Below are 19,453 nucleotides of genomic sequence, written 5' to 3' on the forward strand. Positions count from 1 at the left end.
TGGTAAGAAGTCATTGAAGGATTTTAAGCTAGAGATTGGATTTTTATTTGAAAAGATCACTCTGAATTTTTGTTGAATAGATTATAGTGCAGGAGTGGAGTAGATAAGACCTGCTAGAAGACCATTGCAGTGGTTGGGGCCAGAGATCATGAGCCTGATGGAGCAGGAATAGTAACAGGTGGAGAAAAACGGTTGGCCTTGAGGTGTATTTTGTAGGTCCATCCAACATGCCCTGCTGTAGTGAATTGGAAGGAGTAGCCAGGGTTAAGGGGAAAGGCAACATTCGAATGACTCTTAGATTTCTGGCTTGAGCAGCTGGGTGGTGCCATGAGTCGGGGAAGGCTTGGGGAAGATGTGGTTGGAATGGTGAAATCAGGAGTTCTATTTTAGGAAGACAAGTCTAAGTATCTTGTCCAATGTCTGGTCCACAGAAGATAATCAGCTCTTTCACCCACCACCAAATCTAGCTGCACATTATTTCACTTCATTTCTTAATGGTGTAATTATTCCAGCCATTGGGAATGGATACAATAACATCCTTGAGGTCAAAAAGTTAAAGTGATGTTCGGTAGATAGCCAGTGGGCCAGTTTGATTGACATCGGATTTTGGGTGACAAAGTTGGTGCAGTGAAGGACCCTCATGGCACTAGGATTTCTTTAACATTTTAAAATATGAAAGATCCTTCAGGTATCCACTTATGTTTGTTTCTGTTGTAGGCTCCTTACAGAGTGAGTAAGCTAAGGCGTCTGCATTCCAGGTGATCTGTCTTAGACAATCATAGGCTTTTATAGCATATCATTAACTACCAGTTGACTTGCTAAGGAAAGGGCAAGTTTGTATGAATTTATGTAAAACTCTAGACCAACACCGCCCGACAGAACTCTGTAGTGATAGAAATGTTCTATATCTGTTCTGTCCAACATGGTAGCCTTAGGCAGATATGTCTGTTGAGCACTTGAAATGTGGCTTGTGTGACTGAGGAACTGAATTTTTAATTCTGTTTATTTATTTATTTATTTATGCCACGCTGCACAGCTTCAGGATCTTAGTTCCCCAACCAGAAAATGAACCCAGGCCCTCGGCAGTGAAAGTGCAGAGTCCTAACCACTGGACCACCAGGGAATTCCCTCTAATTTTTATTAATTTAAATAGTTCCACGTGGCTTATACCTACTGTATTGGAAAGCACGTTTAGGCAATCACCTATATGCTTAGGGAATATATTTGTCCTTTTAAAAAAAATAGCTCTTTGTCATTTTTGCATAGGTTCATTTTAAAACAACTTTGTGTTCCCCCAGCACATACCAGCATGTCAGAGGGCAGAGATCTAGACAAGTGTGGGAAAGATGACTTTGGATCATAATTTTCTTGTGGATATAATATGCTTATGCATACTTTAAAGCTGATTAGGGACTTACCTGGCGGTCCAGTTGTTAAGACTCCCCGCTTCCAATGCAGGACGCGCGGGTTCAATCCCTGATCGGGGAACTAAGACGCCGCACGGCGCAGCCAAAACAAATAAATAAATAAAAGCTGATTATATTAAAGAGACATTTTTGGCAACCAGATGATCGTTAAATACCTGTGTTGTGTGAAGTACGTGTGGCTGGTATTTCCTCACTTCTTTACAGCGAGTCAGATGTCCCAATAGATGTGGAGACAGTCACGTCAACCCCTGTGCCACTTTATGACAATCAGAAGGCACGCAGCGTGATGAATGAGTGTGAACGGCATGTCATCTTCGCCAGGACCGACGCGGATGCACCTCCCCCTCCGGAGGACTGGGAGGAGCACGTCAACAGGTAGGCTGCTTCTGAGAAGACCGGGCACTCCAGGGTTAGTAGTCACCGCACTGTAAATGCGTATCGTTTTCACTGAAACACATTTATTAGGGGCTTATTTCATCTGTAGCCACACGAGTCAGAACGTTCTCCTGTCTCTGCATGATAACTCTCAGCTCGCTGTGCGGTGAGCTTCTGGGGAGGAGAGCTTGTGTCTCAGCCATCTTTCCATCCCTGACACCTAGGACATTGCCTGGCACATAGTAGGCATATAGTAAATGTTGATTGAACAAATAAATGAGTTAAATTTGATAGGCGTGACCTGCTCTCTAGCATATACAGTACATGTTATGTTATGTACTAACATACGTGTACGTCTGAGTTACCCAGACTGCTAGAAAAAGAAACCCTGTTAAATAAATGTCCATTTGTATGACACTGTATTTACATTGTCTGTAATTAGGGTAGTGAAAACGTTCTGGAGTCGTACGAAAAGCTAACAGATGTTTGATTTGAGTGACTTTTAAAAATAGATTTGTAGGGCTTCCCTGGTGGCGCAGTGGTTGAGAGTCTGCCTGCCGATGCAGGGGACACAGGTTCATGCCCCGGTCTGGGAGGATCCCACATGCCGCGGAGCGGCTGGGCCTATGAGCCATGGCCGCTGAGCCTGCGCGCCCGGAGCCTGTGCTCCGCAACGGGAGTGGCCACGACAGTGAGAGGCCCGCGTACTGCAAAAAAAAAAAAAAAAAAAAAAGATTTGTAGTCTGTGGTTTTGGGGGAACACTTCACCCCACTTTGATGAGTTTGCTGCCTAGTTTTTTTCGCTTACAGCCTACTCGCCGTGGGGACCCAGCACTCCTCTTTAGGTCATTTGTTGTTCATTTGGCAGATATTTATTTATCTTTTATTTATTACATAAAACTTTATGAAGATAAAATTTACGTACCATACAATTCACCTATTTAATGTGTACTATCAGTGGTTTTTAGTATATTCATCCCCACAGTCAATTTGATGAACATTTTCCTTAACCCCAAAAGAAACTACATACCCATTAGCAGTCACTTCCCATTTCCTCCCAACCCTTCCAGCGCCTAGCAACCACCAGTCTACTTTCTGTCTCTCTAAATTTGCCTTTTGCAAACATTTTATATAGATGGAATCATACAGAACGTGGTCTTCTGTGACTGGATTCTTTCACTTAGCATAATGTTTTCAAGATTCATCCATGTTGATGCATGTGTCAATATTTCATTCCCTTTTAATGCTGAATGATATTCTATGGTATGGATGTACCACATTTTGTTTATCCATTCATCTGTTGATGGATATTTGGGTTGCTAACACTTTTTGGCTATTACGAATAATGTCACTTTGAATGTTCATATACTTGTTTTTTAAAAAATAAATGTATTTATTTATTTATTTTTGGCTGCGTTGGGTCTTCGTTGCTGCCGCGGGCTTTCTCTAGTTGTGGTGAGCGGGGGCTACTCTTCGTTGCAGTGTGTGGGCTTCTCATTGTGCTGGGTTCTCTTGTTGCGGAGCACGGGCTCTAGGCAAACGGGCTTCAGTAGTCTTGGCATGTGGGCTCAGTAGTTGTGGCTCGAGGGCTCTAGAGCTCAGGCTCAGTAGTCGTGGCGCATGGGCTTAGTTGCTCCGCAGCATGTGGGATATTCCTGGACCAGGGCTCGAACCCGTGTCCCCTGCATTGACAGATGGATTCTTAACCACTGGCCCACCAGGGAAGTCCCCATATACTTGTTTTTGTGTGGACATACGTTTTCATTTCTCTTGCATATATACCTAGGAGTGGAATTACTGGATCATATGATTACTCTGTCTAACTTGTGAGGAATTTTCAGATTGTTCTCCAAAAGGGCTACATCATTTTACATTCCCACCAGCGGTGTATGAGAGTTCCAGTTTCTCCACATCTTTGGCAACACTTGTTTTTAATCTGTCTTTTTCTTATTATGACCATTCTAGTGGGTATGAAGTGACATCTCATTGTGGTTTTAATTTGCATTTCCCTCATGGCTCTCTCTATATGTATTTACCTACTAAGGGAGTGTTAAGATCTTTATATCAGGGGTTGGTAAGTGGTAAACTTGCCATAATGTTGGAGAGCTCTTACTTTATAATAATGGAAGAAAAAGAAGTAATTTGATAGCAGGAAGGGTAGGAAAGTTTGAGGCTAATTGGCATGGTTTATGAGTTTGGCTGGAAGCAGGGAATGAGACTGAGCTGGTGTGCTTATGTGATCAGGATAGTAGCTGTTGAAGGAGGAGCAGTTCTGCACCTTGGCTGAAGAGCTTTTGCAGAAGTTGTTCGGGGTCTTCAATTGGAATTAACGTTGTGCCCTAAGAAGGGGAAATGCTCTCTAGAGCTTCAGATAAAGAGGAAAACTGCTGTGAATGAAGATCAGCTACTAGAGTATTACCGGAGTCAGTGAATTCAGGAAAGTAGTTTATCACCATTGTTACAGTTAATAATACTAAAAATACTGACTATGGTAGTAACAAAAAGGAACTACCATTTTTTGGCGCTTTCTAGGTGCCAGGCATTGTGCCAAGCGCTTCATATGCATTCTCTCTTTTAAATCTCACAACTCTCCTAGGCATATCCCTTCTTCATCTCTGTTTTACAAATGAAGAAACCGAGCTCAGGGAGTTGAAGAAACCTTAGGAAGTAGTGGAGCAAGGATTTGTTTAAAGCGAGCAGTCTGACTCTGGAGCCCAGTGTTCTCAACTACTATACCTTCTCTTTAAGGGTAGGAAAAAGAGAGACCAGTTAGTTATGGCTGAACAAGGTGGCCTCACACTTATGTGTCCTTTATGGTGTTGGTTGCCTTGTCCTCAGTTTGCAGTTTCAGAAACTGCATGGGAGAATTGCATGAATTTTTCGATCAGTTCGCCCATGGTCATGATCAGAAGGTTTTGGGGGACTCTTCATGTTTACCAAAGTCATCAGAGACTTAATAATACATATGAATACCAGTTTCTTAATTTATAAGGAGAGATACAACTGCAAGGCAGATGAGACACTGGGGTGGCCTGGCCCAGAGCATTGATTCTCAGTAGGAGAATCTGGGAAGCTATTCTGTTTGCGCAGTGGATGGCGAGTGGACAGTCTGCACAGGAGGTGCCCTCCTTCAACAAGGTAGCTGGATGCACCCATCTTTCCTCGAAGCAAGATGGGCCCACAGAGTTAGGCCAGGGCACACCTCCACCTGCCCAGTCCGGCAGAGAAACACTGACAGATTCTAATCTTTGGCTTGTCTTTCTCCATGTGGACCTCCATCCCTGTGTTATGACATTGCCACAGATGGATATGATTAATTAGCGCTCAGTTTATCTCAGATTATTTGTCTTTTAGTGTCTGATGAGATTTTGGAGGCGTCCTTCTCCCATTAGCAACAGGCTTACAAACCATCTCTTCAGGTAGGTTACTTTTGCACACAGTTAATTTCATTATTTGATGGTACTTACTGACTTCAATTTCAGAGGTCACCACTTTATGACCTTGTCCCCAAGTTCTGGATCTGTAGCCTGTTTGGAGGTTGCAGTTAGTTCTCTCTGCTTGATTGTAATCATCTTGTTGCCATTCTTTCCCTTGATTTGATTGTTAAATTGCTGCTTCTTTTCTTCCTGTATAAAATCATGTAAAATTACAGTTTCCCACATCAAGAACTCATGGACTATATAGGACAGCTCCCTAGAAATCTGTTTTTCCTCAGAGAGATTACTGACCTCTCTTATCAGTGGATTCAGAAACTTAATTTTCTTTTTTAGTGCCCTATTTCACCCTCTTGAATTATTTTAGTAGCAACTGCCTTCAGATGACTTTCTATGTTTAGAAAATGAAGGCCCCCCCACCCAGCCCGAACTGACTCTGAGTTTCTCTAGTAATGCCTGATATTTCATGAAGCAGTTTAATATCCCTCTCTTCTTGATTTAATTGTCTCGATCAGGGGTTGGCAAACTATGGCCTATGCGCCAAATCCGGCCCATTGCTTATTTTTGTATGGCCCATGAGCTAAGAATGGTTTTTACATTTTTAAGTGGTTGCAAAAAAATTTTAAAAAGACACAAGAAATTCAAATTTCAGTGTCCATAAATACAGTTTTATTGGAACACAGTCATGCCCACTCATTTAGGTATTGTCTGTAGCTGCTTTTGCACTACAGCTGCGGAGTTGCATAGCTGTGATGGAAACCACATGGCACACAAACTCTAAAATATTTACTATCCAGTCCGTTATAGAAGAAGTTTGCCGACCTCTGGTCTAGATTGCGTTCTTGTGTCTGCATGCCAAAATCGTGTGACCTAGAGAACCTTTGAAAATGTTATACATTTGCTGGTGTAGTAATGTTGTCCCCAAGAAGTTGGACCAGCTTTTTCCCCCAGATGTTTGTCAGATGCCAAGTTTAATTAGATGAACAGCTTTTCAAAGACATTTAACAAAATACCGCTGACATATGATACTTTGGGGCGTTGCTCTCAAATGGATTTTAGGACGTTGTCAACATTTCAGTAAAAGAATCTAGTGTCCTAAAGCAGGTTGTCTTATCTTAGAAATCAGAACTTCTGAATTCAATTGAAAAAAATTCTTCTTTTCTAAATTTGCTCTAATTATGTCTCTCAATATTATATGTATCTATATGTTAATCTCAGATGGATGTTTGAAATTTTGAGTTCAAGATCTTTGAGTTGTTTATTTTCCCTCCCTCTCCCTTCCTCTCTCCCTGCCTCTCTCTGTCCCTGTCATTCCTCTCTTCCTTTCTCCTGGTGTTTAAGCAAAGAATTTTATAATCTGAAAAAGTAAGTGTGACCTTTTTCTTCTCTCTGATGTTCTTTCTGTCTCTCTGCTTGCCTTCTGGTTTAAAAAAAAAAATCCTTTAGACATTTTAATATTGAATTAGTATCAGAGAAAGAATTACCTTTGAAAATATCAGGTTCTGGGACTGATGTGACTTTTTGGCTGCTTTGGATAAGAGGAGCCAGAAGTCAGAATGTCATTTGGGTTCAGTGGGAGCGTGGAGAACATTAGTGTCTGATCTCATCTAAGCAATGGAGAGAAGGCATTTTTGCACTCATGAAAATTGAATAGGTTTAGGTGGGGGGAGCGTGTTGACTCACCACAGTTCCCATCAGCTATTTGACTGTTTAGACTTGTATTTAAAATTCTGTCTCCTGTTTTTAAATTTTTCCTTAATTATATCTTTTGCATGCTCTTAATCTTGGGTTAGATCATTTTTTTCTGCCCACTTAATTTTCCAGCCTCCCACGAAACTGGCAAAATATAGAGAACGTGTTTCAGTTCTTGGAATCACTTTGTTATATATCCAGCAACAATCCTAAGAACTTTTTCTGGGGATTTTAGATTCTCAACATTGTGGTTTTTCAATTTAATTTCAGCTGACATTGGTGTATGGTAGTAACTTCTAAATAGCTTGTAGTCCCCTTCCCATTTTGTTCACATCATTTTCCTTGCTCCTGTCATTTCGGGTTTCAGGATAAATGTAGAGTAAGAAAAACAAATAGAGAAAACATCCTGTTGTATAATAAAGAACAGGATAATTTTGGAAACACTGTCGGTACCTCATAAATAAAAATTATACCTCATTCTCTGTCCTTGGGATTAAGGTTTGCAACATGATCAATGGGCTTTGAGAAAGGTCAAGAGATTGTTGAACATGAAGAAATTGTATTCATTGTTTAACCTGTTTGATTATCACTGAGCATTGCTGCTGGGGGTAAGGCTGCAGTATAATACTGCTTTCAAGATGTCGCAGGTTCTTTATACATATTATTTTCACAGAACTGAAATTCAAAAATTTTAACACATCTTTCATTTCCACTTCAAGAGATTTATCCTTCAGAGATACTTGCACAACCGTGTAAAGATATGGATAGAATAGATGAGTGTTTGAGTGTATTGGGGAGAGGAGGGATGGTCACTGTGACTGTTTATAATAGCAATAAAAGGGACACAACCTAAATGCCAACCAGTAGGGTAGAGCCAGCCATTAAAAGCAAAGAAGTTTATTAAAATGGAAATATCCATGTATCTCCAGAGAGCTTTTTTTTTTTTTTTTTTTTTTTTTTAACGGTACACGGGCCTCTCACTGTTGTGGCCTCTCCCGCTGCAGAGCACAGGCTCCGGACGCACAGGCTCAGCGGCCATGGCTCACGGGCCCAGCCGCTCCGCGGCATGTGGGATCTTCCCGGACCGGGGCACGAACCCGTGTCCCCTGCATCGGCAGGTGGACTCTCAACCACTGCACCACCAGGGAAGCCCCAGAGAGCTTTTTATAACCACTTGTGGACATCCTCTGTCTCCTCCCACCACCACCAAATCCCCAAGCCCATCCAAGAATCACTATACATATGAGACATGCTACTCATGTTAGTGTGTCGTACATTTAAATAATGTGAAGGAAAATGAGATTATGAACCAGTGGGCTGGAAGGTGCTGGTTCCCACAAACCTTCCTGGTCCCAAAGTATCCTGAGTCCCAACTTGGAGTAAAAGCTTCTACTCCCCTACCTCCCAAATCCAGAATCTCTCTGAATATCAAGGCACAACAAAAACTGACCAAATCCTAATGAAGTAGCAGAAATTAAGCCAAGAGAGCTATGGGAAAATAAGAAAAAGAACGATTCCAGGAAACCTAAGACTGCTTCTAGTATGCCACAAGGGGTTATGAAAGGATGGGAGGCTTTGGAGGTTAAGGCGGATTGAGCTTTGGCGACAAAGCTACTACAGGTAGAGGGTACCCCTGAAGAATTGTGTGATCCTGGACTTCAGCTTGCTCCCATCAGTAGTCATAGCTACCTGAGCTTTTTACTGTTAGAAGGAACCGTGAAGATCATCTAGTCCATCTCTTTTACAGTCAAGGAGACTGAGGGCACACAGCCAGCTCCTGGCTCATAGCTAGTGTTCTCCTGGACTGTGTAACTGTGGTAAGTTGTCAAACTGGAGACGTGGTAGGTGGAGATTTTATTTTACAGAAGGAAAGGATAATGGGATAACTGTGCAGTGTGCATAACAAAGGGTAATTTGCCTTCCACCTGCATGTTTACTGGGCCTTGTTGTTAGAGAGATGACCTGTAGAAAAGAGGGTGTCTGGTTGGTGGGTTATGATGGCAAAGGTGCTAGTCTGTTATAAAGTAAGAGAAATGGAGATTGCTGAAGTTGTTTGAAGCAACTTCCTTGCGGTTCAGGCACCCTGTATAGTGAAGGGCTCAATTTACAGTTGGCCCACATGGTGTATCCGTGTTCCTCTGCTGCTCAGGACCCAGGCGCTTCTGTGGTAGGGAGTGAGAGGGTTTGAATTTGTACTCCACTATTTACAGGATTTAGAACGTAGTATGCACACAATTCAGCTGTTTCTTTATTCAGCAGATGTTCAAGTCCCTACTCTGTGTCAGACACTGCTTTATGTGCTGGGGATGTAGCACTTAAAATGGACAACAATCTCGGCCATCTTGGCCTTTACATTCTAGCAGAGGAGGACAAACCAAGCAAATAAATAAAATGGATACAATGTGAGGTGGTGGTATGGCTGGAAGGGGGGATAGGGAATCCCAGGGTAGGAGTGAGGTGTCGGCAGTTTTAAGTACAGGTGAGTCAGGGAAAGCCTCAGTAGGTGACATTTGAACGAGGACCTGGAGATTGGAGGGGGAGCCATTGTTTCAGGTAAGGGGAATGGATGGTTAGGGCCCAGTCTGTGCTGTGAGAGCATGCTGGATGTGCATGGGGGAGATAAAGGGAGGGGGCAATGTGGGGAAGCACAGTAAGCTGGGAACAGTCATGGAGGATGAGGTTGGAGAGGCAGGGGGGGTCCAGACAGCCCATTGCAAGGACTTGGGCTTTCAGCTGATTGAAATGGGGCGATTGAAGGGTTTGAGCCAAGTGACATGATCTGATTTAGGTTTTTGATTGATTTTTTTCCAAAATTGGTTTTCCAAAAGGCGGTACTAATTTATATTTCCATCAGCAAAGTTTCCAGGGATCTGGAACATCCCTGGAACACACAACAGTGTACTACTGAACTTCTTATGACTACATTTTTTAAAAAATTGATTTATTTTGTTTTTGGCTGCATTGGGTCTTCGCTGCTACGCGTGGGCTTTCTCTAGTTGTGGCGAGCAGGGACTACTCTTCGTTGCAGTGCCTGGGCTTCTCATTGCGGTGGATTTTCTTTGTTGCGGAGCACGGGCTCTAGGTGCGCGGGCTTCAGTAGTTGTGGTGCACGGGCGTAGTTGCTCTGCGGCATATGGGATCTTCCCGGACCAGGGCTCGAGCCCGTGTCCCCTGCATTGGCAGGCGGATTCTTAACCACTGCACCACCAGGGAAGTCCCTACATTTACTTATTAATATTTATTTATTTATTTATTTGGCATCGGGTCTTAGCTGCAGCACCAGGTTCTTCGTTGTGGTGTGTGGACTTCTCTCTAGTTGTGGCACACAGGCTCTAGAGCGTGTGGGCTCAGTAGTTGCAGCGTGTGGGTTCTGTAGTTGGTGGCGCGCAGGCTCTAGAGCACAGGCTTAGTTGCCCCATGGCATGTGGGATCTTATTTCCCCGACCAGGGATCGAACCTACATCCCCTGCATTGGAAGGCAGATTCTTAACCACTGGACCACCAGGGAAGGCCCAAGGGGGTTGACTGCCTTTTCATGAACTGCCTTTTCATGTTCTTTGCCCATTGTTTTTGTTTTGAGTGTTTTGTCTTTTTCTTAATAGTTTTCTAGAGGCTTTTTCTATTTTAATGAAACAGTAGTTATTTTTTCATTGTGTTTTGACTTCATTTATGATACTTAATTTTTTCCTTTATAGAAATTTGAAATTTTTATGTAGTTACATTTATCTTTCTTCTTTTTATGGCTTCTAGGTTTTAGGTCATACATAGAAAGTTTTACTCATTCTAAGATACAGATTAGATAGGTAGTTAGATTTTTTTAATTACTGTTTTTTCCTAGTACTTTGGTCATTTTATTTTTATTTAACTTTTTATTCCACTTGCAATTTATTTTGGTGTAAAGAGTGATGTGTAGGAATCCAGATTTTCTTTTTCCAGGTGGCTGGTAGTTGTCACAGCCCTATTTACTTTTTCCCTGCTGATTTGGAGCGCTACCTTGATCTCGTTCCAGGTTCTCCTTTGGGTCTGGCATCCACCTAAAATTGTTTAAAGGAGATTTAAGCACCGGTTTATTTTTATGGCAGGGAGAGTTGGTAAACAATTGAGTATCTTCTGTTACCTTTCTCTTAGTATCTTTAGGAAGATTACTGGCCAGAGTTGGAGTATCAGAGTAATTAAGATTGCCAGGAGTGGGGTGGAGGGGGGCTTTAGTCAGCTCCACACTGCTGTGCTGCGTGTCATTATGTGGGGACAGGAGCAGTAGGACAGGTTTCTAATTGCAGGGAGTTTACAGCTGAGCTGGAGGAGGAACCATAAAGCCTTCCATAAGCAAGGTAAAAGTGTGTCTTCCAGGGTCATGCGCAGGGATGATACAGAGTTAACTTATATGGAACAGACCATTCAAAAGTAAATTTTTTAATTGTGTGATATACAGGGAAAAAAATGGAAAAGGGAGAAAGGTTAGTGAGGGGTGGATTCTTAAGGAGTGGGAGAAGAGCCACTTCGTTTGTTACATTTTCGTTCCTAAAGCTGATTAAATAGGCCTCTTATCTTAGTCTGAGGTTTTAGTACATTAAAATGCTTTCTCATCCTGTCTGCCTTTTTGTGTGAAATACTAAACTTGTGAAATTCAAATATGTCTGTGCAATGGTGCCATGCTTCTGTTTACTGATGGATTATATTAGCCACTAGGTAATTAATTACCTTTGCTCGCACCAAAAAGACTCTGTTTGTGACTGGTTTTGACTTGTAGTGTGTATGTTAATACAAGTATATGTTGAGGTGGTTCATTGGCAGCATTGGTTGGCCAGAATCTGGGTGTTGTGCTTTAGCTTCGTTCTAAGCTACTTTGAGTTATACTGTTTCATAGTGGGAACAAAAAACATGACATAATCTTCTTTGTACAGTGTACGTGCATGGCGAGCATCCCCAGGGTTTGACTTTAATTCCTCAGAGTTTCTCTTATAGGACTGGCTGGACAATGGCCCAGAACAAGCTATTCAACAAGATCCTCAAAGCCCTGCAGTCTGATCGGCTTGCCCGCTTGGCCAACGAAGGGGTAAGACTCTAGAAGCCTGCCCACCGTGGGCTCCCCATAGTTCGGGCCTCACGGGCTAGCTGACCTCACCCCGCTCCCCCCACCCCCACCTCACGTTGCTAACGAGGTGGCCCTCATACTTTGTCCCCCCACTTACACCTCTCAGGCTTGTAACGAGCCAGTGCTGCGCCGTGTTGCCGTGGACAAGTGTGCGAGGAGAGTGCGGCAAGCTCTGGCGAGTGTGAGCTGGGACACCAAGCTGGTCCAGTGGCTGCACACCACCCTGGTGGAGACCTTGAGTCTGCCCATGCTGGCCGCCTACCTGGATGCTTTGCAGACACTGAAAGGGAAGGTGAGGCCGTGATTGCCGTCTGCCCTGTCCTGGGGTAGCCAGCCTCCGCTGTGGGTTCAGGAAGTGGGGTTGGGCGAGGTCATTGCCTGGTCGGCCTGGAGGGCATGACTGAAGCTAACAGGTTTGTTATCAAAAATAAGAGACATGGTATCATTTCGTGTTTTCACCAGGCGTAAATGTCTCTAGCCCTCCTGAAAACCAGAGAACATGTTTAGCCTCTGCAGCCCTGCAGCTTGTGGTCTGAGGTGAGGTGAGAAAGGAGAAGATGAGGGGTTTACCAGGGCGGGGTGTTGAGAGGGGGGCAGGAAGCAGACCCGTGGTGCTGAGAGTGTGGGGGTGCGCGTGGGGAGGTGTTCCGGAGCAGGGGGCGCCGTGATGTGATGCCTCGGTCTCTCCTCATCATGATGAGCCTTCGGTGGCAACACTTTCACTTCAGTCACTCTTTATAAAGCGTATCGTTAACTTTCCCTGCTTTCTTACTTAGACGGTATTGCACAAAGTTACACTGTTTTTCTTCATGATGGCACTTTATTTTGGTTGCAGTTACTGCACTGGGCTGTGTTCGGTGTGATTGGAGTACAGGTTCTGGGGGCAGACTGCCTGGCTGATCTCATCTTGATTACTAATTAGCTGTGTAGTCTTGGATTAGTGTCTCAATTTCCTCATCTCTAAAAAAATGGCTGATACTAATACCTATCTAGGATTTTTGTGAAAATTCATTAATCGAGATAGAATGCTTGCCGCAAAGTTTGGCACATAGGAAACCCACAGTAACTGTTAATGATTTATAAGTGGTACCATCATTTTTAGTGTTTTGCTCCAATACAGAATGGCCTCAGGCAACTTGGATTACTTCAGTTCTTCACCTTTTTTTTTTAAGTGGTTTTCTTCTCCTTTGCAGGAAGCTGGCCTGCTTTGTTGCTATAATTTACCTGGCCAACAGCTTTCCCCAGCCATATTCCCCCAATTTCCAGACTTATTGTTTCCTGCCTGTTTGTTACTTGAAGGTTGCCGAGTTTGTTTGAAAGCAAAAGAAGACTGGCTTAGTGTGGAAATAAAACAAAACTCAGGACCAGATGCGTGAATGAAATGCATGGTAGGAAATTTGACATTAATTTATACATTCAACTATTTTGTGCCTATAATGTGCCAGGCGCTGGGATGAGCAAGACAGAAATGCTGTCTACTCTGATGGAGCTTATTTTCTAGTGGAGAAAGAGACAAAAGAAAAGATAGTCCCAGAATTCCCCCTGTGCTGCCCCTCTGCAGTGGAGACCCTGGCCCAGGAGGTGAATAGGGGGCAGGCATGGGCACAGGGTGGGTGTGGAGCCACGACAGGCCCCTGGCCGAGAACAGTGGCTTGTGAGTATTTCAGGCATTTTAAATGTTCTCCACAGCATTCTGCCTATGGGAAGAGTACGGCATTGGTGAATATCCCCTAAGGGATGAGTATTAGTAGTGCCCGGAGCCCACTTCTCTGCCTTACATTGCACAGCCAGTATGCCTTGGAGGTCATTTCCCTCGTAAAGAAGTTTGCCCTGCTCCCCCACTGAAGTCACTGTCTGGATGTTCCCATGTGAATGAAGTGGTGTTCAGGTTTATTGAGCATGATGGACCACTGGCGGGACTCCACAGGTGTGCACAGTGCATGCTGCCCGGCCCTGCTTCTAGGTCATGGTGTAGGTTAGCTGGAATGGCAGAGGACACACAGTCAGCAGGGTCCCAGACTGTGAGCCACTGTCCACTTGAGGCTCTGCCCTCAGTGGTTCGTCTCCCCTCAGGCTCTTATGTTCCCACGACTCTCAGATTCACAGCAAATACTTAGGTTGTTTCCCACAACTTCTAATGTTCCTGCTGGATGAAAATGCAGGTGGATGGGATCGTGCTCTTGGCCCAGCTACTTTCACCACCAGACCTATTGTAAGGGGAGCAGAGAAGGTATAGACCCTAGCCTCTTCATTGTCTGCTGAGAGAGATGCAGTGCTGGACAGACCAGGGATGCTTGGTCTGCCTGGCTCCAAGCAGAGAAGTTGGTTATTGATTAATTATTTCTAAGTATTCTTATTTACAGAAAGTGAGTTTCAAGGCTTTGTCATTTGAGAGGTGTACTCTTATTACTGCCAGATAAAAGCTTTTAAAGTCTAATTCAGTCAGATCCTCTACCTCAAGGTGTTGAGTGGCTCACAGTGACAAAGTAAGTTACAAGAAATGTCTAGTTTAGGGTGAAGATCCTTTGCAGTTGGGCCCTAGCCTTTGTTACTAGCCTTATGTCCTCGTCCTCCTACTTCCTTGCCCAAATTCTCGACTTCAGGCTATCTGTGCCCAGAATAAGCCCTGTTCTTTCTTGCTTATATCTGGTGTCTCTGATTAGAAGGCTTTCCCCCGTCTTCTGTTAGAATTCTTCAGAGTGCATCTCACTTCACATGCTGCATCTTCAGATGAAAATTGCCTGCTTGCTTCCGTCTTTTCTGTTAGATGGTTTGAATCATAGTGTGAGGCTTATTTTTCTTTATGGCACTTATCAGCTCCTCCTCTTTTGTTGTTTGTGTGCTTGTCTTCATTAACCCTTGTAGATTAAATTCCTTCGCAGTAAGCACTAGGCTGGTGTCTTGTAACAGCAGTGTTGGGTTGCGTAAACATTTGTTTCCTGAATTAAACTGAGAAAGTCGCATGGTTATATTCCCCTCATTTCTTTTGTTTTATAAAATTTATTTATTTATTTATTTTTGGCTGCATTGGGTCTTCATTGCTGCGCGCAGGCTTTCTCTAGTTGCAGTGAGCAGGAGCTACTCTTCGTTGCGGTGCGCGGGCTTCTCATTGCGGTGGCTTCTCTTGTTGCGGAGCACGGGCTCTAGGCGTGTGGGCTTCAGTAGTTGTGGTGCACGGGCCTAGTTGCTCAGCGGTATATGGGATCTTCCCGGACCAGGGCTCTATCCCGAGTCCCCTGCATTGGCAGGCGGATTCTTAAGCACTGCGCCACCAGGGAAGTCCCTCCCCTCATTTCTTGTACAGAAACCTTTTTAGTCTTGCTCTTTCAAAATTAGGATCACTGTCCTTGCTTATCATTGCCTGGAACAGCTTATCTTCTTGTCCTATCTTTGCATTTTTTATTTTAATTGAAGTATAATTGACATATAGCATTATATTAGTTTCAAGTATACAGTATAATGACTTGATATTTGTATGTATTGCTAGATGATCACCACACTAAGTCTAGTTAACATACGTCACCACACATAGTTACAAACATTTTTTTTTTCTTATGATGAGAATTTTTAAGATCTACTCTCTTAGCAACTTTCAAATCTGGAATACAGTGTTATTAACTGTAGTCACCATGCTGTACGTTACGTTCCATGGCTTAATTTATTTTGTACTTTTTGATCCCTTTTACCCATTTCACTATCCTCCACCCCCTCCCTCTGGCAACCACCAGTCTGTTCTTTGTATCTATGAGTTTGGTTTTTTGTTTTGTTTGTTTTTCTTTAGATTCCACATACAAGTGAGATCATACGGTATTTATGTTTCTCTGTCTGACTTAACTTCACTTAGCACAGTGCCCTCAGGGTCCATCCATGTTTTCGCAAATGGCAAGATTTCCTTCTTTTTTATGGCTGAATAATATTCGTGTGTGTGTGTGTGTGTGTGTAGAAAACGTGGCATATATACATATGCCACATTTTCTTTATCCATCATCCATCAGTGGACACTTAGGTTGTTTCCATATCTTGCCTATTGTACTTAATGCTGCAGTGAACATGGGGGTGTATATATCTTTTTGAGTTATTGTTGTTTTCTTCAGATAAATACACAGAAGTGGAATTGCTGGATCATATGATAGTTCTGTTTTTCATTTTTTGAGGAACATCCTTACTGATTTTTGTAGTAGCTGCACCAATTTACATTCTCACCAACGTGCACAGGGGTTCCCTTTTCTCCACATCCTTGCCAAAATTTGTTAATGCTTGTCTTTTTGATAATAGCCATTCTAACAGGTGTGAGATGATATCTCATTTTGGTTTTGATTTGTATTTCCCTTATGATTAATAATGTTGAGCATCTTTTCGTGTACCTGTTGGTCATCTGTATATCTTCTTTGGAAAAATGTCTATTCAGATCTGCCCATTTTTTAACCAGATTGTTTATTTTGTTGATGTTGAGTTGCATGAGTTCTTCATATGTTTTGAATATTAACCCCTTATCAGCTACATGATTTGCAAATATTTTCTCCCATTCAATAGATTGCTTTTTCATTTTGTTGATGTTTTCCTTTGCTATGCAGAAGCTTTTTAGTTTGTAGTCCCACTTGTTTATTTTTGCTTTTGCTGCCTTTACTTTTGGTGTCAGATCCAAAAAATCATTGCCAAGACTAATGTCAAAGAGCTTATTACTGCCTATGTTTTCTTCTAGGAGTTTTATGGTTTCAGATCTTCATTCAAGTCTTTAATCCTTTCTGAGTTAATTTTTGTGTATGAGGTAATACAGTGGTCCAGTTTCATTCTTTTGCACGTAGCTGTTCAGTTTTCCCAACACCATTTATTGAAGAGACTGTCCTTTCCCCACTGTAAGTTCTTGGCTCCTTTGTTGTAAATTAATTGACCATATATGCATGCGTTTATTTCTAGGCTCTCTATTCTGTTCCATTCATCTGTGATTCTGTTTTTATGCCGATGCCATGCTGTTTTGATTACTATAACTTTGTAAAATAGTTTGAAATCAAGAAGCATGATGCCTCCAGCCTTGTTCTTTGTTCTCAAGATTGCTTTGGCTATTCAGGGTCTTTTGTGGTTCCATACAAATTTTAGGATTGTTTGTTCTATTTCTGTGAAAAATGCCACTGGAATTTTGATAGGGATTGCATTGAATTTGTACAGTAGATTGCTTTGGGTGGTATGGACATTTTAACAATATTACTTTTTCCAGTCTGTGAGCACAGAATATCTTTCCATTTATTTGTGTCTTAGTTTCTTTCATTAATGTCTTATAGATTTCAGTGTACAGGTCTTTCACTTCCTTGGTTAAATTTAATCCTAGGTATTTTATTCTTTTTGATGCTGTTGTAAACGAGAAAATTTTCTTACTTTCTCTATTAGTGTATAGAAATGCAGCAGATTTTTGTATATTGATTTTGTATCCTGCAACTTCACTGAATTCGTTTATTCTAATGGTTGTTTTTGGTGGAGTCTAGGGTTTGCTCTATATAATATGATGTCATCCACAAATAGTGAGTTTTACTTCTTTCTAAATCTAACGGAAAGGATGCCTTTCCTTTCTTTTTCTTGCCTAATCGTTCTAGCTTGGACTTCCAATACTATGCTGAATAAAAGTGGTGTGAGTGGGCATCCTTGTCTTGTTCCTGATCTTAGAGGAAAAGCTTTCAGGTTTTCACTGTTGAGTATGATGTTAGCTATGGACTGAACTTTTACAGCCTGCATCACTGTAGTAGTTTTTATTCTCCAGTTTCTCAAAAAGTTTATTTTTCTGAAAACTACCTCTAGCAGTTAAAAATCTTTCCTTTCCCCTAGGTCATTTTGACCTCTTGTGGGTAGTATGGGATTCACACAGATAATTCTTCTCAGTGTAAGCATCAGCATGTCTGAAACCTATATTTACACATCTGTGAGGTCACATTTTTGGTAAATCATAATGGTGTAATGTGGAACCACTGATACGTAGGGCCAACTGTAAAGTTATACACAGCTTTTCGACTGAATGGGGGGTTGGCATCCAACCCCGTGTTGTTCAAGGGTCAGCTGTATACACAGTATAGTAGGATATATTATTTGGGGCACAATAACATATTTTTTTAACACACCACAGTTTGAAGGCAGTATTCTAGAAGTAAGTGCAGAGTTTTGTTTTTAATTTATAAAATCAACTGGTGTTCACTGAGGAAATTCAGAAAACACAGATGTCTGAAAAGGAAAAAAATTCATAACTCCATAAAGTTCATTATTAACCTTTTGGCATATTTTCTTGTAGTATTTTTTCTGAGTAGAGATAATTTATATATTCTGTTTTACCTTTAACGTTTTAGCAAATTATTTCCCTATGTTATTACAAATTGTTTTAAATATTTAAAATTAATCCATAATATCTAATTATGTAGATAATTTGCTTAACCACTTCCTTGTATATGCCTTAATGTTGTGTCCACTTTTTGACTATTATTGAGAGTGAATTTGTCTTTTGCTTACCCGCCAGCCCCCGTGTGTGTGTGTGTGTGTGTGTGTGTGTATGTATTTCTGATACAGGTTGTTAAGAAAGAGATAAGAATAAGTTTAAGTCTCTTGGTGCATGTCACCAGATTGGTTTCCAGAGGACTGTATCCACTTATCTTTAATGTGATGGGAGGCATATTTTTCAGCCATGCACTGATTTGTACTTTCTCTCGTGAGGAAAGTTTGAGAGGTGTAGTTGAAATCTCCGTGGCTCATAGTGGGGCTGTGTCCTCCCACCTGATCCTGGTGGTGGGGTCTCCTACCTCATGCTGGAAGCATCTTTCCTCTCCCTTGCTTCTAGATCCCTACCTTGATTGACCGAATGCTCGTGTCGTCCAACACGAAGACCGGGGCTGCTGGAGCTGAGGCCTTGTCCCTCCTACTGAAGAGGCCCTGGGACCCCGCTGTGGGAGTGCTCTCTCATAACAAACCAGTAAGTTGGACTTAACTGTGGCCCATGAAATTGTTTTTAGAATCCAGTCTTAGAACTTTGGCAAGAGGATAATGGCTTGTTTAACTGCTTTCATTAATAACTGGCTGGGTGTAGTGCTTAACGTAGTTTCCTGAGGAAATTAGCATTGGTTGGGATAAGAAAGGTATTGGGGTTCCATGGAGGAGCACCTCTCACTCACTGGCTCTCTGGTGGGGTCTTTCTCCTTAGAGCAAACTCCCCGGCTCTCCTCTCATTCTCATTGCCTCTTCCGGGCCCTCCAGCTCCGTGTTCCCCACCTCGCGCCGCCACCGCTTCTGGCAGTCTCAGCTGTCCTGCTTAGGCAAGGTACGTACTGGGCAGGAGGAACTCCTCCTGGGGAGGATCGAGCAGACAGAAAGGAAGAGGGGCTCAAAATGGGTCAACTTAAACGTGGAACGTCCCCCAAGTCTCTTTTTGTCTAGAATGCCAATGGTGCTTATCCGAG

At 42.5% G+C, this 19,453-nt stretch overlaps 1 protein-coding gene across 10 annotated transcripts in view; it reads left to right on the top strand.

Moving 5' to 3' along the window:
* KANSL3 (KAT8 regulatory NSL complex subunit 3) overlaps positions 1–19,453 on the top strand; it is a 41,797-nt gene that overhangs the window by 2,705 nt on the left and 19,639 nt on the right. For 8 of the 10 annotated variants that reach the window (XM_067704268.1, XM_067704271.1, XM_067704272.1 and 5 more), the window contains 5 exons: positions 1,632–1,802; positions 11,894–11,984; positions 12,130–12,315; positions 18,838–18,969; positions 19,198–19,314. In XM_067704268.1, the coding sequence (XP_067560369.1) occupies positions 1,632–1,802; positions 11,894–11,984; positions 12,130–12,315; positions 18,838–18,969; positions 19,198–19,314 (697 nt within the window). Of the gene's footprint in view, positions 1–1,631; positions 1,803–5,156; positions 5,222–11,893; positions 11,985–12,129; positions 12,316–18,837; positions 18,970–19,197; positions 19,315–19,453 lie in introns of those variants that run through there. The other 2 variants (XM_067704275.1, XM_067704277.1) reach the window with 2 other exon arrangements.

The sequence above is a fragment of the Pseudorca crassidens genome, chromosome 14 (assembly GCF_039906515.1).
Source record: "Pseudorca crassidens isolate mPseCra1 chromosome 14, mPseCra1.hap1, whole genome shotgun sequence".
Classification (NCBI taxonomy): domain Eukaryota; kingdom Metazoa; phylum Chordata; class Mammalia; order Artiodactyla; family Delphinidae; genus Pseudorca; species Pseudorca crassidens.